General features: G+C 24.7%; 2 protein-coding genes across 20 annotated transcripts in view; one reads left to right on the top strand and one right to left on the bottom strand.

The window, feature by feature from the left end:
* Positions 1-6,080, top strand: part of LOC122501456 (ras-related protein Rab-32) — a 40,414-nt gene extending 34,334 nt beyond the window's left edge. For all 12 annotated transcript variants that reach the window (XM_043610938.1, XM_043610937.1, XM_043610931.1 and 9 more), the window contains 3 exons: positions 376-604; positions 4,174-4,499; positions 4,576-6,080. In XM_043610938.1, the coding sequence (XP_043466873.1) occupies positions 376-604; positions 4,174-4,499; positions 4,576-4,689 (669 nt within the window). In that variant the 3' untranslated portion in view covers positions 4,690-6,080. The remainder of the gene's footprint in view (positions 1-375; positions 605-4,173; positions 4,500-4,575) is intronic.
* Positions 6,081-6,625: 545 nt separating this feature from the next.
* Positions 6,626-18,642, bottom strand: part of LOC122501451 (protein scarlet-like) — a 62,664-nt gene continuing 50,647 nt past the window's right edge. For 6 of the 8 annotated variants that reach the window (XM_043610918.1, XM_043610916.1, XM_043610914.1 and 3 more), the window contains exons 2-14: positions 17,035-17,203; positions 16,789-16,837; positions 16,664-16,713; positions 15,526-15,659; positions 15,292-15,444; positions 14,811-15,049; positions 14,604-14,700; positions 14,283-14,531; positions 13,972-14,202; positions 9,809-9,944; positions 9,528-9,633; positions 9,192-9,292; positions 6,626-6,983 (exon numbers count right to left, since the gene is read on the bottom strand). In XM_043610918.1, coding sequence (XP_043466853.1) covers positions 6,802-6,983; positions 9,192-9,292; positions 9,528-9,633; positions 9,809-9,944; positions 13,972-14,202; positions 14,283-14,531; positions 14,604-14,700; positions 14,811-15,049; positions 15,292-15,444; positions 15,526-15,659; positions 16,664-16,713; positions 16,789-16,837; positions 17,035-17,113 — 1,806 coding nt within the window. In that variant the 5' untranslated portion in view covers positions 17,114-17,203 and the 3' untranslated portion in view covers positions 6,626-6,801. Of the gene's footprint in view, positions 6,984-9,191; positions 9,293-9,527; positions 9,634-9,808; positions 9,945-13,971; positions 14,203-14,282; positions 14,532-14,603; positions 14,701-14,810; positions 15,050-15,291; positions 15,445-15,525; positions 15,660-16,663; positions 16,714-16,788; positions 16,838-17,034; positions 17,204-17,301; positions 17,314-17,759; positions 18,109-18,642 lie in introns of those variants that run through there. The other 2 variants (XM_043610912.1, XM_043610917.1) reach the window with 2 other exon arrangements.

Below are 18,642 nucleotides of genomic sequence, written 5' to 3'. Positions count from 1 at the left end.
ATTAAAAAATATTATTTAGTAATACCTTTTCCAAATGGTTAAGCGGCAGAGCGTCCATCGAAATTCAAAATTCTTGAAAATTTATCTTTTTCACGAAAAATAATTTTTTCTAGATTCTTTTTTATTCCTATTTTAGGTCAAAAAGAAACCTTCTTACAGGTTTAAATTTACACTTGATGGATACTTTTAGTAATTTAATTTTTTTCTGTTATTTCGAATTTTTATTAATTATGTATGTTGTTTGGTATTAAAATACTTTGCAGTACTTCATGCTTTTAAAAAATTTTCTGTGTAATTGTATATATTATAAATATGAATATCATTTTCAAATAAAGATATTTTTGTTTAACATTAATTATTATTTTGTTGTTACAGTCGTCGCAAAATAATGTGCCGAATTCCGGATTGGGAGAGAAACGAGAACACTTGTATAAAATTTTAGTGATTGGAGAACTTGGCGCTGGTAAAACGTCCATAATCAAAAGATACGTTCATCAATTCTTCTCGCAACATTACAGAGCAACAATCGGCGTTGATTTTGCACTTAAAGTTCTTAACTGGGATCCACATACAATCATAAGACTACAATTATGGGATATCGCAGGTTTGTCTCTACTCATTTTTTGCATCGCATTCTTTTCTAATTAATTTATACAATCCAAAGAACTGACAATAATCTGTGATGTCATAATGGTTCAAATGATCTTATAAAGAAGGATTTTTGTAAAAAAAAATTCTAAGAAGCGTTTAATTAAATTTTGGTAGAATTAGTGTTGTGATTTTTAGAAAAAATTAATTTTTAGAAGATTTCAAAATTGTAATTTTTAAAAATATCAATTCTTGTTGCGAAAGTAGTTAACTTTTTTTTTGGATTTAAAAAAAATCTTTGTAAATTGATAAGGAAATTTTAGTTTCGAATTTTGAGGGTGAATTCAAATAAATAATTGTCATTCCTAATTCCATTGTGAAGAATTTGATCATCATGATGTTTTAACACACAAAGGGAAAGTCGCTTCACTTCCTGACTTCTTGCCTAATCGTCTGAGACCGTCGCGCAGGAAAGTTAGCTTGTTTTCTATATGTATATCGCATCGTTTGACGAAAGTGCATCGTGAGAATTGGTTCTCGCACAATAGCTAACTTGTTGAATATTTTTCACCTTCAGTGACTGTAAAATATTTTTTAACGCTGAAGGACAAATATTTTTTTTTTCAAGAACTTTTTTTATGGTCTTTTTCTATACGCATAATCTTAAAGTTCAGAATCCAAAATTATTGCAGGCTTCATAGTCTGTCCCCTATTTCCCTGAAAATCCCCTATTTTTAATTTTGGCCCCTAAACGTACCCTATTTTCAAAATTTCCCCTATTTTTTTCTTTTATCTTTTAATCATGCATTAAGACCAAATTTAGCAAAGTGCCATTGAAACTTTTGTTTTGAAAGTTTCAAATCTTGATATTTATTATCGATGAAATTTTTCATGAAATTTATACAATTTGTAAGATTTGTATTTTAGTGAATTCAAGTCTTAATTATGTTTAAAAGTTGGTTGTTTTTTTAATATTATTTTTTAATTATTACAAAAGTTTTAATGCAATTATCTTGATAAATAACAACATTTTTCACAGAAATTCAATAATTTTTAGGAATTTTAATAAAATTCAATTATTTTCATAAATAACAATATTCATCCCAAGAATTCAATTATTTTCAAAAGTAATAAAATTCTTCAAAGAAATTCAATTATTTTTAATTATTTTTAAAAACTTTCACGAATATCTTGTCAATATTTCAATTATTTTTACAAATAGCAAAATTTTTCGCCAAAAATTCAATTATTTTCAAAAATTTATAAAAATCTTTGCAAAATTTCAATTACTTTCAAAAGTTTTTTTCAATTCAATAATTTTCAATATTTACTGTTTTCATAAAATTTATCAACAGATTTAATTAGAGAAAAAAACTTTTTAATACAATTCTACAAAAAGATTCAATTATTTTCATAAATAATAAAACTTCATTTACGAATTCAATTATTTTTATCGCAGAATTTCAAATATTTTTAACACAATTTTAAATAAATTCCTTAAAAAATGCAATCATTATTAAAAATTTTATTAAAACTTGAGAAAAATAATTCAATTTTAAGAAACATTCAATTATTCAATAAAACCACAAATTCGTTACAATAATTCAAATATTTTCATGAACAACATTTAATTCGTCGCAGAAAATCAATTATTTTCAAAAATTTTTAAGTAATTTTGCGAAAGAATTCAATTATCTTGATAACAAACAAAATTCTTCACAAAAATTCAATAATTTTTAGGAATTTTAATAAAATTCTTTACAAAATTCAACTATTTTGATAATTATCAAAATTCTTCTCAAGAATTCAATTATTGTCAAAAATTTTAATTAAAATTTTGTCATAATTTCAATTCAATTATTTTCATATATATCAACATTTTTCGCCAAAAATTCAATTATTTTAACAAATTTAAATAAAATTTTTTGCAAAATTTAATTATTTTCATAAATTGTAATATTCATCCCAAGAATTCAATTATTTTCAAAAGTAATTAAATTTTTAGAAAAATTTCAATTATTTTTAAAAAATTTTATGAATATATCGTCAAGAATTCAATTATCTTGACAAATAGCAAAATTTTTCGCAAAAAATTCAATTATTTTCAATAATTTATAAAAATCTTTGCAAAAGTTCAATATTTACTATTTCATTTACGAATTCAATTATTTTCATCGCAGAATTTCAAATATTTTTAATACAATTTTAAATAAATTCCTTGAAAAATGCAATCATTATTAAAAAATTTTTTAAACTTGAGAAAAATAATACAATTTTAAGAAACATTCAATTATTCAAAAAAACAATAAAATTAGATGCAATAATTCAAATATTTTTATAAATAACATTTAATTCGTCGCAGAAAATTAATTATTTTCAAAAATTTTTAAGTAATTTTGCAAAAGAATTCAATTATCTTGATAACCAACAAAATCGCATAAATTCTTCCGATAAAATGAATTATTTTAAGGATTTTTAAAAAAATTCTTTTCCAAAATTCAATAATTTTGATAAATATCGAAATTCATCACAAGAATTCAATTCTTTTGAAAAGTAATAAAACACTTTGCAAAAATTAAATTATTTAAAAAATTTTTTAAAAATTCTCGTCAAGAATTAAATTATCTTTATAAATAGATAGGGAATTTCTTGTAAAGAATTAAATTTAAAATTCTTCTCAAGAATTCAATTATATTTTTAAAAAATTGAATAAAATTTTTCAAAAAGTTTTCAATTATTTTCGAAAAATTGTAATAAAATTCTTTAATATAATAAACCTCATTAAAATTTAAATTAAATTCCTTAGAAGAAATTAAATATTTTCAAAATTTGTTAATACAATTCTTCGTAAAAAATAAATTTTACGAAACATTCAATATTATTTATTTTTGTATTTAAATAATTGATTTCTCGTAGAATTAAATTATCGTTTTTCGTACTTTTAACTAACAATTCTGTAGAATTAATTTTTTTGAAAAGGTTTAATTGAATAATAATTGATGTTATTGATTCAAAGTAGAATTTTAGTTAAAAATTCTAGAAAATGTTAATTGAATTGAAATGATATTTTTATTTAACTATTTTTTATGGTCCCCAATTTCCCCTAAAATACTTTTTAGAGGCACTGTGAAGCCTGTGATTGGATTTTTGAAAAATACAGAAAAGAATAAATTTTTTGAAGAATTTTAATTAGAAATTTTAAATATGATTGTTTTCTCCAAAATGTTAAAAACGATTCTGAAAAATTTGAATAAAATTTATGTCATAGTATATGATAATTTGGAAATTTAACATTTAGAAATGTGACGCACTCCCAAGAAAGGTACCTAAGAAGCAAAATTGTTAGGCTATGTTTATATTTTTTAAGTAAAAATACAGAAAGAGAATCAATTACTATTAAAAAAGATGATCCAATAGAAATATTGGTTTCAAATTTACATAATAAAAAATGAACTTTTAAGTAAAATAAATCTAATACAAACATACCCTATAATTCGTTTGCTTCTTAGGTATATTTAAAAATGCTTTTTTAAATAATCAGTTAAAGCACTTTGTAAATTAATTATTTTGCATTTGTTCCAACAGGACAAGAGAGGTTTGGAAATATGACGCGGGTGTACTATAAAGAAGCAGTTGGAGCATTCATTGTATTCGATGTGACGAGAAGTGCAACATTGGAAGCTGTAGTCAAGTGGAAACAAGATCTGGACTCGAAAGTTCAACTTCCCGATGGCTCGCCAATACCTTGTGTTCTTCTTGCGAATAAATGCGATCAGCAAAAGGAGGGATTAGTGAATACCCCTACGAAAATGGACGAGTATTGCAAAGAGAAGAACTTTGCTGGATGGTTCGAAACATCGGCCAAAGAAAATATTAATATTGAAGAAGCTGCTCGATTTCTCGTCAATAAAGTAAGTTTCCTCTTGCAAAAAAATAATCATTTAAATTGTTTTGATAAAGGTAATATTTTCTCCTTCTTTTTTCCAGATACTCCAAAACGATCAAATTCTTAAAGGTTCCGGATCCCAGGATCAAACCGATGGCGAGAGGTTTGCATTAAATCAATCTCCAACGAGTTCAAAAAAATCTTGCGCCTGCTGACGAAACTGTCTTGACAGTGAATATTCTTTCTTCAACAAAACGTCCTTGTACTTTATTATTTGAAAACTGTTTTAATAAGCCGATAATGAGCCACAACTAATTTGCATCTACTCAACGATTATTATAATTACACCATCCATGTACTTATGTATATATACGTATCTAGGGTCAGATTAGAATATACGTATGCATATACATACTTTTACGTATTTCTCTCGGTACAATTCTTTACTTTCGTTTCACGTGCCAGTTAGTCATATTTAATAATGTTCCAAAAAATCAAAAACTGATCCACTTAAAAGTACGAAACAATTGTTTTTTTTTTATTTAAATGAAATTATATAACGAAAAGAGAATCACAATTCCATTCAATGGTGCCTTAAATTCTTTCATAATATTGACTTTTTGATAAAAAAAAAATGTATGACAAAAGTTTTAAATGGAAAATTAATCAACGGATTCCACATTTTAGATGTTTTACATTTATACCTGTAACTTCCATATTGTAATATTTTTAAGATTTTTTATGAAGAAAAGTAACGAAGAATGGTGGTGGGTTTAAGTGAAGTGCCATTTATCCAAGCATAATTTATATAACCACGTGAACTATTAAATCACGAAAATTTTAATCATTTATTTATATCGATGAAAGTTCCATTTCTTACATGAATTTTAAATTTTATTTTAGAAAATTTCGAAATGTTAGAGAGAAAAAAAGTCAATTATTTGACACTCTTTATACCTATAAATGAATTTGTTTTAATTGTGAAAAATTTTTAATTTGCGATTTTTTATCATTGTTTTTCTACTATTTACAATTTTGTTTCTATGTTATATTCAATATACTACGTTTATGAATATTGTGAATGTGAATGAAATGAAATTTTCATGACATTCCAAAAGAAAATTATAAAAAAGTGTATATCTTGATTTTCTGATTTATTTTTCTCCGATATTAAGATGTATAATGAAATTAGGGAGACTTACTGTTAAGATTATTCTATTTGACTTTACTAACTGTTAATTTTACTCTAAATCTGTTCTTTTCTCCTTTGACTATATTAAATTGAAAATTAATTGTTAAAATAAAGAGAGCTTTTAGACTCGAGAAATACGTATATACTAAAAACTACGCTGTATTATTATGTAAGATAGCGGAATCTGTAAATATTTAAGACGTCTTATCTGTCTTCTTCTCTCTTTCACTGATTGAAAAAATCATTCTGTAATACATTTTCACTTTTATAAGCAGTATACGAAATGAAAAGCAGTCAAGTATTTAGAATGGTAGAATCCTGAGTGTATTTTGTTCCTTTATATATTGCGGTCGACGTAATTTTACTCATTTGACATATTGTATAGGCGCAATATTAAATTATATTCAATTGTTACTTTCATTGTTATTTTTTCACTTTTAATCCAAAAACTTTATTTCTGAAGGGGACTTTCTGGTCAAGGATTTCAAAGAATGAGATTTTTCTTTCTTTGGTTTAAAATGTTACTCAGTATCAAAAATCTTCAAAACAATTAAATTAGTTTCAAAAATATTAATAGAATTCTGAACAAAAATTAGATTACATATTTTAGATTCAAAATTATAAAAAGTTACAAAAATTACAAAGAGTAATATAAAATGTTATTAAAATGTTATATTTTGAAATAAAAAAAATTTTCACACATAAAATAGTGAAAAATAATTAATTTATAAACTTTTTTTGCAATAAATAGTATCACAAAACTTATTCTCCAATTTTCAATTAGCAAATATTTAAACTAATTAGAACAAAAGTGATACGAAATTTCCAAAAAATTGATTTTATAATTCTATATGGGAAGGAGACATAAAAATAAATAAAATTCTGTTTTTCTTAGAAAATAAATTTTTAAAAATGCCGTATTTTGCATTAATATCAATTCCTTCTTTTGCAATAATTTATAAGTAACTACTTTTATATTTTTGAATGTTTTATGTTATTTTTTATTTATTCATGACACGAGTTTTATTAATGTTAAATAAAATGTATTAAAAAAATAACATAAATATAAAACTTTTACTTTTTCTATGGATGTCATTGTAATTTCAACCATTGCATAAATATTTGAATTGCACAATCAATAAATTGGTTCTTCTCGACTTCTACGCAAAATTGCTAAAAATCCGCCGAGATGGCAAACTACGAAAATTGTCAAAAGTCCGATACAATCCAGATGATAGTGGCCAATTATGTAACCGTATTTATCCAATACACCTGAACCAGTTGATATGCAAGGCTCATTTGGATCCGGAGGACAAGCTAAAACGAAACAAATTAATAATATTTATTTATTAATAATAATTAGTGTATTCTTTTATTTAATTATTAAATCCACAACCAAAAAAAAATGTTCTTTTATCAATCTGTTCGCAAATATAAAATCATATTTAAAAAAGGGAAGAATAAAAGAAATATGTATGAAAATAAAAACAAATTTGACAAATCTTGAAATTTATGATGGATGAAATTTATCAAATTTGTAAGATTAGTATTTTTGGGAAGTCAAGTCTCAATTATGTTTAGAAGTTGGTTGTTTTTTTAATATTATTTAATTATTACAAATGTTTTAATGCAATTATCTTGATAAATAACAAAATTCTTCACAGAAATTCAATAATTTTTAGGAATTTTAATAAAATTCTTTTCAAAATTCAATTATTTCCAAAACTTTATAAAAATCTTTGCAAAAGTTCAATTACTTTCAAAAGTTTTTTGCAATTCAATAATTCTCAATTTTAACTATTTTCATAAAAATTTATCAACAGATTTAATTATAGAAAAAACTTTTTGATACAATTCTACGAAATGATTCAATTATTTTCATAAATAATAAAATTTCATTTACGAATTCAATTATTTTCATCGCAGAATTTCAAATATTTTTAACACAATTTAAAATAAATTCCTTGAAAAATGCAATTATTTTTAAAAATTTTATTAAAACTTGACGAAACAATTCAATTTTAAGAAACATTCAATTATTCAGTAAAACAATAAAATTCCTTGCAATAATTCAAATATTTTCATAAATAACATTTAATTCGTCGCATAAAAAGAATTATTTTCACAAATTTTTAAGTAATTTTGCTAAAGAATTCAATTGGCTTGATGAACAACAAAATCGCATAAATTCTTCCCATAAAATCAATTATTTTAAGGAATTTTAATAATATTCTTTCCTAAAATTCAATTATTTTGATAAATATCAAAATTCATCACAAGAATTCAATTTTTTTGAAAAGTAATTAAATACTTTGCAGAAATTAAATTATTTTCAGAATTTTTTAAAAATTCTCATCGAGGATTAAATTATCTTTATAAATAGATAGGAAAAATTCTAAGAATTAAATTATTGTCAAAAATTTTTTAAAAACTCTTCTCAAGAAGTCAATTATTTTCAAAAATTTTAATAAAATTCTTCTCATGAATTCAATTGTTTTCAAAAATTATTATTTAAATTCTTCTCAGGAATTCAATTATTTTTAAAAAAATTAATAAAATTCTTTAAAAAGTTTTCAATTATTTTCAAAAATTGGCATAAAATTCTTTAAGGGCATTCGAATCATTATGACGTCACAGTTTGTGCAAAGCATGTATTTTAAAGCTGTGACGTCATAATGGTTCAAATATCCTTAATATAATAAATTTCATTAAAATTTTAATTAAATTCCTTAAAAGAAATTAAATATTTTCAAAAGTTGTTAACACAAATTCTTCGTAAAAATTAAATTTTAAGAAACATTCAATATTTTTTATTTTTGTATTTAAATAATTGATTTCTCGTAGAATTAAATTATTGTTTTTCGTACTTTTAACTAACAATTCTGTGGTATTAATTTTTTTGAAAAAGTTTAATTGAATAAAATTGATGTCATTGATTTATTTGAAATAAAACTATTGATGTTTTCGAATAATTTTACTTTTGAAGAAATTTGTAAATAAATTTAATAGAAATTTTTTTTGAGTATCTAATAATTTTTGAAGTAAATCGGAATATTCTTTAGGGCCAGAGAAAAAGTTTCAATGAATTCGATTAAAACTGTATAAATAATTGAAATTCAGCAATGCGTTTTACTTTTTATAAAAATAATTGAATTGATGAGAAAATGTTTTGAAAATAATTGAAATTTTGCCAAGAATTTTATTACTTTTGAAAACAATTGAATTCTTGGGACAATTATTTTTATTTATTATGAAATTAATTTAATTTCGAAAATAATTTTAAAAAAATTTTTGTAAATAATTAAATTTTGCAAAGACACTAAAATTGAGAATTCGCTGACTTTTCCCTGGCGTTTGGCAACGCTGTAATACTTTTTTCAGAATTTTTAAGTTTATTTTTTACAAACTATTTTATACTAAAAAATTTTACAATCAAATATTGTATTTCTTTTTTCTTCTTTATTTAAATATTTTGTGTATTACAGTAATTTATTATTTCGATATAAATAAATTTGTATTTCTTACCAATGTGATTAATTTCCCGCCACTGCGTTAAAGACACTGCTTCCGTCCCGTAATAAAATTGTGATACATATTTTAGCCATGTCAAATATGCTGGCAGACTTCTGTAAAATATTAACAAATTATTTCTTCTATTATACATTTCTCATTTATTTATATATTTCATTTTATAACACAAGTTTTAGTAAACTTTGCAAACTAACAACTAAGATATCTGGGGTTGCAGTGCGCGAACAAAGTTTAACTTTCAGGGGATTCACCTTGTTGAGGGGGCGAAGGAGTTTACAGAAAATGAGAGAACAAAAAGAACAAAAATAGAATTTAGAAATTGTACTTTACCCCAGTTGAACATAAATTCCGCTAAATATGAGACCAAGGAAGTCAATAGGAACTGCAAGTAGTGACGCCGTTTCGAAGGATTTAAAAGCAGATGACATAAGAAATCCTGTTGAGAATATTACTTTCATTAATATTTACTATATTCAGTTCAAGTGATACTTTATATTATGTGTCTAATTTCACACTAAGAATATTTTTAAAAATATTTTAAAATGTAAATTTAAAAATGGGAAATTAATTAATTTAAATAGTAATACAGAATAATAATGATGAATCATAACCTGTGGCGGAAGCGGATATTGCACTGAGAGCAACAGGTATTGTGAAAAGTATAAATCCAGAAAATCCACCATTCAGACCAACAACGACATAAATCAAAGTTGAATAAGCCAAAGTTTGAAATATTGTCCCTGGAATCTGTAAATCATAAATATATATCCTAATAAAAAATAAATTATTGGGAAGATGAAAAGAAAAATTCAACAAGCCTTCCAACACTTCCCATGCGCTGACATTCTAATTTATTTAACTAGATTCTTGTGGTGAAGTTTGTATTTAAGCTCAAATATTTGTTGGATTTCAGACTTTGCACTCGATAATTAATTTTAAAAAAGTAGCAAAAAGTGGATTTCAAACTAAAACTAAAAAATTAAACTTGACGACTAAAAAAACTTGTTTTTAGACACTTCACAAAACTGACAAAAATTCCATTCCACATTTTTTTATTTTCCTCACATTCTCCTAATTTTCATCAAAAATATTTACTTCATTCCTATCTTGCTAATAAATTGAATTTTTGCTTTGAATATAAAATTCGAAGAATTTTATATAAATATTTAAATAATTTAATTCTTGTGAAGAATTTTATATAAATATTTATATTGCATTTTTGGTAATAATTTTGTTATTTATATTTAATAATTGAATTCTTTCGAAGAATTATTTTTATATAAATAATTGAATTCTTGAGAAGAATTTTATTAAAATATAAAAGAATAATAAAAAAATCCAAAAAAATGTAATTAAAATTGTATTTAAAATAATTGATTTCATTTGAACAATTTTATTCAAATATTTGAAAATAATTGAATTCTTCCAAAGAATTAGAAAAAAACTTTTTTTTCAAATAATTGATTTTTGCGAGAAATGGAAATTAAATTTTTAAGAATAATTACATTTTTTGAGAAATTCCTGTAAAATTGTATTAAAAATAATTGAAATCCTTTCGATGAATTTTATTATTTATGAAAATAATTGAATTATTACGAAAAACTTTACTAAAATGTTTAAAAAGAATTGAATTTTTGGGGAAAATTTTGTTATTTTTGAAAATAATTGAATTCTTTATAAGAATTTTATAAACATTATTTTCAATAATTCATTTTCTCGAAATATAATAAATATGAAAATTTTATCTATATTATTAATAAAATCTGACTTCTGTCTGTACATTGCTCCAAACTTGAAAATTTTTATATATTTTTTTCGTTTTGAGACATTAGAATTCGAAAAATGTAAAAAAAATTTCTGTCTGTCTGTATGCAAAACTTTGTTCGCGCATCAATTGAAAACGGTTTAACCAATTAAAGTGAAATTTGGCAGTCTATTATAGGTATTAACGTAACTTAAAATCATAGCCTTGTCCGATTAAAAAATATTAACTTCAACAAAATTTATGACATTTTTCCAAAAAATTCGAAAAAAAATGCGTTTCGTTTTTTTTAGATTAACTTTTTTCTAAAAAAATAGTGATTTTTAATCTTTAAGCAAGCTTTTCAGAAAAAGTTATTCAAGTTTTTTATTTAAAGATCAGTATGTAAAGTCAGAAATTTGCTACATTAGACAAAAATAATGAAGCTAAATGCCATAAGAAAGAAGGAAAAATGTTAAATTTTAAGAAATTCGGTTTTTTGGATTTTTGCTAATTTTCCATAATTTTAGATTTTTCACCAAAGGGTGGAGACTATTAAATAAGTAAAGTATTTTCTAAGAGCACAAAAATAATGGAGCTAAATGCTATAAAAAAGAAGAAAAAATGTTGAATTTTAAGAAATTCGGATTTTTGAAATTTTTGATAATTTTTAATAATTTTAAATTTTTTACTAAAGGACAGAGACTATTAAATAAGTAAAGTATTTCTGAAAAGCACAAAAATAATGGAGCTAAATGCCATAAGAAAGAAGAAAAAATGTTTAATTTTAAGAAAATCGGATTTTTGAATTTTTGATAATTTTCGATAATTTCACATTTTTTACCAAAGAGTCGAGACAATTTAATAAGTAAAGTATTTTCCACATTAAAAAGTTTGACATTAAAAAATATATAAAAATTGCCAATACTTAACCCACAAAATTAAATTTTCAAAACAAACAAATGAATGCAGATAATTTGCTAACGGAAAGGAAACTTACGATTATTATAATGTATGTATATGTTACCGGCAAAGTATGAAATCCAGGCATTTTATAAAATGCCTAGGCAGTATATAAAAAGCCTGTCCATTTCAGGCAATGTATATAATTAAATTATTTTTTCATATATTGCCTAGGCATTTTATAAAATTCCTAGGTATTTTATAAAATGCCCATCGAGCATAAGGTAAAGTATATAATAGTCTCAGCAGCTTGAAACGTCTACCTTTTTCTATAAACACTTTCCACGATTTTTCTATTACAAATAGAAAATAATAAGTATATAACAATAAGTATTTTAGCTATGTTTACATAGCTGCATGTTAGCAGTGAGTAATTTTATACAATGAAGTTCAATATTTCTAACTCTTAAGAATAATACTTAATTAACAGAAAATACAAATTTTGTCAGTCAATTCTCACATTTTGAGGTAATCAGTCGCAGAAACATAAATTTGAACTTAAAATGAGTGCAGAAATAGGAAATGTTTCAGTGACAAGGGATAGATTTTTTCCGAATTTTCTAAAATTAAAAATGCAATGGCAAAAAACAGTATATTTTTATCAGACGAACGGTATAAGCAGTTGATAAGTGATGTTAATAATGTTAAAGCTACCGAGAAAAAGGAACAGGCCAAGGTTTTGTAAAATGTTCTTGTAAAAAACTGTCAAAGCAACAAATATTTATGCATAAAAAATAAGGTCCAGTGTCAGTCGAAATGTCATTCAAGTATGCCGTGTTGTAACAAATAAATTACAAAAGAAAGTTAATATTTTTATAACAGAAAAATGTATATTATTTGAAATAAAACTAAATTTTATACTTTGCCTAAAGTCTAGTGGGCATTTTATATAATGCCTAGGCAATGTATAGAAAATCTTTTTTTTATACACATTGCCTGAGACAGACAGGCATTTTATATACTGCCTAGGTATTTTATAAAATGCCTGATTACATACTTTGCCGGTAACATATATATGTATATGTATATTTCTATTTTCTATCAAAACGTATAAAAAACAAAAGAATAACTATAACTAACTTCAAGTGTGGACAGAGATCCGGAAATCTGGAATCACGACGATTATTATATATAATTAATAAAATCAGACTTCTGTCTGAACATTGCTCCAGACTTGAAAATTTTTATATATTTTTTCTTTTCCAGACATCAGAATTCGAAAATTCCCATAAAAGCGAGAAAAAACGTTGAATTTTAAGAAATTCGGTTTTTTGAATTTTTGCTAATTTTCCATAATTTTAAATTTTTTACCAAAGGGTGGAGACTATTAAATAAGTAAAGTATTTCTGAAGAGCACAAAAATAATGAAGCTAAATCCCATAAAAGAGAAGAAAAAATGTTGAATTTTAAGAAATTCGGTTTTTTTGAATTTTTGATTATTTTCCATAATTTTAGATTTTTTACCAAAGCGGGTAGACTATTAAATAAGTAAAGTATTTTCGAAGAGCACAGAAATAATGAAGCTAAATGCCATAAAAAAGAAGGAAAAATGTTGAATTTTAAAAAATTCAGTTTTTTGAATTTTTGATAATTTTTGATTTTTTGCTAAAGGGTGGAGACTATTCAAATAGTAATATTTTTACTACCGAAATAGCTAATGGTAACTAATTATTATTTTTTTTCGGTCAAATTAAATTCCCGGCTATTTTCTGTTTTTCCAGATTGATAGAAACATTGTTAAATGTACTGGTAGAAACTAAAACCCGTCGAAGACGGGTACGACAGCTATAGTTATGAATATAATTGAATTTTGGTCGAATTCGGTCAATTTTTTTAAAATAATTTAATTGTTTTGCGAAATTTGATGAAAATGCTAGATATTGGAATTAATTGAATTTTGAATATTTTTTGAAAATAATTGAATCGTTTTAAAGAATTTGATTATAATTTTTGAGAATAGTAAGTTTTAGTAGATGAATGCGAAGCCAGAGTTCGTTTCTCTCAGTGCAGTGAGCACACAATATTGAAAATCAAAAGGAATTAAACCATATAATATGTGAAATTACCTACCGAGAATACAACTTTGCTAAAATAATAAGGAGCAGGATTGTAGAGTCCACTGGCAATGTCCCTTAGAAGTAGAGGTAATTCCCGAGGAAACGTATAGAATACAGCATAATTAAAGGTAAAAACAGTTTCGGTAATCACTAGATAAATCAGCCCCTGCATATTTTGAATGCCTCTTTGGTCTAAATCGTCAGCTACTGCTATATATGGAGTAGCAAGTAAAATACCTATAAACTTGTAAATTATTATTCATTATTTATTTAAGCTAATTTACTAATTTAAGGTTATTTACTTTACAAAGTTCCAACACTTACCATGTAGAGGAGAAATCTGACAATGAGCACAGATAAATTTCTTTTGTAATCAATGTAAATTCTCCACGTTAACCATTCCAACTGAGTAAGGCAGCGAACTTTCTTGAATTCAAGTGTTGACACACAATCATTGAGAAAAGATGTGTGAACTATTTCTGCCTTCGAGGTGTTTGAACACGAGTCCTCTATTAGTTTTGAGACATTTTTGCCGTATTGTGATTTTTCAAATTCATCACAAATCCAGGATGTCTAACGGAAACGGTAATAATTCTATACTTGATTGCTCAAATATTTCTCACTATAAGGGAATTTAAGCTTTACCTTCTTGTAACTGTCTTCTTCAGAACCACATTTTACAGACAGTTGGGATAGAAAGAAGTCGGCACTGTTAAATGTTGGTGGGCAATGCAAATCTAAACTGGAAATAAGATATCAACTGACTATTTTTTAGTTTACTTTTGAAAAAATATGTTTATTTTAGTAGAATCTTTAGTGGAATAAATATTTGAATTGAAGAAATTAGAAAACCTTTCGAAAAATTTAGTAGCATCGGCTGAATTTCCTTGGAAAGCAACTCTTCCAGTGGAGAGTAGAAGCACCTGATGGAAAAGATCCAGTATTCCTGAAGCTGGTTGATGAATGGAGCAAATAACAATTTTCCCTCTTTCTGCCACTTCTCTTAGTGTTTTCACAACTGTCATAGCTGCATAACTATCTAATCCACTGGTTGGTTCGTCGCAGAAAAGAACTCTCGGCTCTGTTAGTAACTTTACAAAAATCACTTTAATCAAAATTCATTAAAAATTTTCACAAAAAAAATTAAATAGCTGTTCCTAAATAACCTTATAGTTTGGATGTAATCAGACTTTGATTGAACCCAAGGCATAAAACTAGAGTTCAGTCGCAATTGTTCTTCTATAATTTGTCTTTAATTATTCTAAGCGATTCTCCAAATTATTATTTATTTTACACCTTTGGCAAATAGTTTTTTTTTATTTCATTCAAATACCTGAACAGCTAGTGAAACCCTTTTTCTTTCACCTCCTGATAAAGCTGAAAGTCTAGAATTACGACACTTCACCAATCCCAAATCCGTTAGAAGAACAGTGATCCGTTGTTTTCTTAAGATAGTTTTGAATCTTCTGTCCATTGTCATTCTGGCCTATTTGTATAAATAAATACTATAAATTTTAAATTTTATCAATATCAATAAAATTAAATTTAATGTAATAAAAATATTTACCATAAATTCCATGTGTTCTTGAACTGTTAATGTATCAATGGATAAATCTTCTTGTGGAACAAATCCAGACATTCTCGACATTATTTCTTGATCAACTGGCTCTCCATTCAAAAATACATCACCAACAGTTTCATCTGAACACAAGGAAAATTAGAAAAAATTTTTAAAACTACTCTTTGAAACATAGGTTTCTTAAAAGCATCTTAAAAGTATACAATTTTTATGCAATTTAATTTTTTTAATTTAGATCATTTTTTACCCATAAAACGTGTGTAAATAAAATTCAATTCTCAACCATAGGTGCATAAAAATTTTTAAAATTGTATACTTTTAAGAAACGTAAAGAAGAATTTAAAATTTCAAGATGGCGGACCAAATATGGCATCAAATATAAAGTAAAATTTGAAAGTTTTGGTCGCTATATTTCAAAATACCAAAATGTTATTGAATTTACCTAAATTTTGTTACTCGGGGGTTTTTGGGGTCGCTGATTACGAATCTGTTGTCAGATTTTCAAAATTAAAAATGGCGGATCCAATATGTCTGATAAAAATTAAAAATTATTTGGATTTGCCTGAAATTCTTTACCCGGGGGCTTTTAGGGTCGGTGATTACGAATCTGGCATCAGATTTTAAAAATCTAAAATGGCGGATCCGATACGGAGGACAAAAATTAAAAATTATTTTGATTTCTCTGAAACTATCATTACACCGAGAAATTGTTTAGATTTCATTTTAAATGTTGTACTTTAAATAAAATTTGTATAAAACAAAATATGACGAGATTATAGGATATAAACAAATTTTATGAACTTAAAAAGTCAATCACATATATAATTAGTTATTTAAATAGTAAAATAATAAATACTTTTGCACTCTTGCAATACTATTAATTTTAGTACGCTATTTATTTTCTAAATTCTTATTTACTATCTCTTTAATAATATCGTTCACAGAATATAACTTATGGTAAGAGCAGGACATCTGATCTGATGTAATTTCAGCTCTCTGCAACTTATTTCTTACCACTTCACTGAACAAAGGACAATTAAATTTCTAACAGTAAAACAAGAATGTTTTTATTTACTCTCTACCTATATTATTGTCTAATAAACAATTAAAATTTTTCAAAACTCACCTTTTATCTTTCTACTAATAGTAGCAAGAAGAGTCGTTTTCCCTGCACCACTAAAATTAAAAATATTTTCATTTTCCTTTTTAGACTAAAGTATGTATTTAAAAAATGATAACTTTTTGAATTACCTTGGACCCATTATTGCCATAAGTTCTCCAGATTTGACAATTCCATTTACTGAAAATGGTAATAGAAGATAAATGACAAATTTATTAAATTTTTGTGAAAAAAAAATTGATAAATAAATAAATTTGTAAAAAAGACTCGAAAATAAGTAAATTTTGGATAGAATTTTGATTTTAATTTGTTTTATTGACAGATAAAACAATATTTTATTGACAAAAATATTTATTTTGGCTGAACATTTTAAATACCCCCTTGAAGAACTTTCGTGTATTGGTGATTGTTATTTCCAAAAAGTACTTTTAAGTAGTAATTATTGTCGTTGTCCATTGTTTTAACTTCATAAGAAATATCCCGCCATGTTAATGTTAATTCCTTGGATGGATAGTGAATAACATTTTGAGATGAAGAGGATTTAATCTGCAAAAGAGATGTGATAAAGCTACAATACATAATTTTAATTCTTACATTTTTTTAATACTTATTTATTTTTATACTTAATAAATTAATAAACATACTATGTAAACCGATTGTTTACAAAGTGTCAGTGACCGATTTGGCTGAAACTCGGAAAAATAAAAGAAACATATTTTTTGTTAATCGTCAAAAAAGGCGATTTGATGTGAGATTTACAAAATTCAAAATGTCGGATCCAATATGGCGACTGAAAATTTTGAAAAATCACAAAATCACAAAATTTAGAAAATTGTAAGTTTTTCCAACTAAATTTACATTGCATATTTAATTTTCAAAGAAGAATGTCTCTATGCTATACAAACTGCTTTCATAGAACGTGGTTATTGAATTACAGACATGAATGCAAAAAAAAATACAATAATAAGAACACACATAACAAAACCAGTTAAATTTCTCCCGTTGATTTTTTAAAAAAATCTCATAATTAAACATTACTTTTTATATTAGTTAATATTTGTTTTTAATATTAAAATTAAAAAAAGAAGAGTAAAAAGCTCACCTTATTATTTTCAAAGAATAACATCATTTGAAATATAGTCTTCAATTTTATAAATATATTCACAAATTTTTTTTAATTCGCGCAGTAAAATTAATTGTCTTACATTATTAACATTAACAATTGACAGAATAAATTTAATAAATTTACATTTATTACTAAATGTGGATAAAAAAGCAATTATCGTGAAACTATATATTATTCAAAATAAATTTTTATTTTAGGGAGAAATAAATTTTTTTTTTAAACTATGGTAACTAAAAATCACATAGTTTTATATTTCACTGATATTGGTTTTTTTTGTATATTTTTCTATGTATAGTTAATATTTCAAATAAATAATTTAACTTTTACACTGTCAACTCTTGTGGGGTAAATGAAGGGACTGCGTGTATTATGAGTGAGACAACTTTCGACGACGCGACTCGACCGCCTATATGTGATTTGCGGGGGAAGACCTTCTTTTACGTACCTTCAAGCAAATCGTTACTTAAATAAAAATTCCCTTATGGAATTTTCAATTGAAAAATTTATTGCTCTTTTTCTTCTGGCATTCCAAACACAACAATCGAAATTGAAAAATAACTAAATTTGAATTAATAATACAAATTTCTATTAAACAAAAATCACTTATATCGGGAAAGATAACTAATTTAGATAAATTTTTATTTTAACGTAAAATATAGTTTGTCGCCGATGTATCGTGTAAATTTTCTCAGTGATAAAAAAATCTTTTGAAATTTAATGTGTTTCCAAAAAGAAAAGCATAGTTTAGCGGAATAATTAAAAAAAATTGTGAAACTGTATAACCAATTCAAGTGTATGTTCGTAATTAGCGACCCAAAAAACTACCGAGTAACTAATTTCAAGCTAATTTGATTGACTT

The sequence above is a fragment of the Leptopilina heterotoma genome, unplaced genomic scaffold (genome assembly GCF_015476425.1).
Source record: "Leptopilina heterotoma isolate Lh14 unplaced genomic scaffold, ASM1547642v1 Lhet_21, whole genome shotgun sequence".
NCBI lineage: Eukaryota > Metazoa > Arthropoda > Insecta > Hymenoptera > Figitidae > Leptopilina > Leptopilina heterotoma.
Note: the sequence above shows the minus strand (reverse complement) of the source record. Positions and strands in the feature narration are given on the sequence as shown.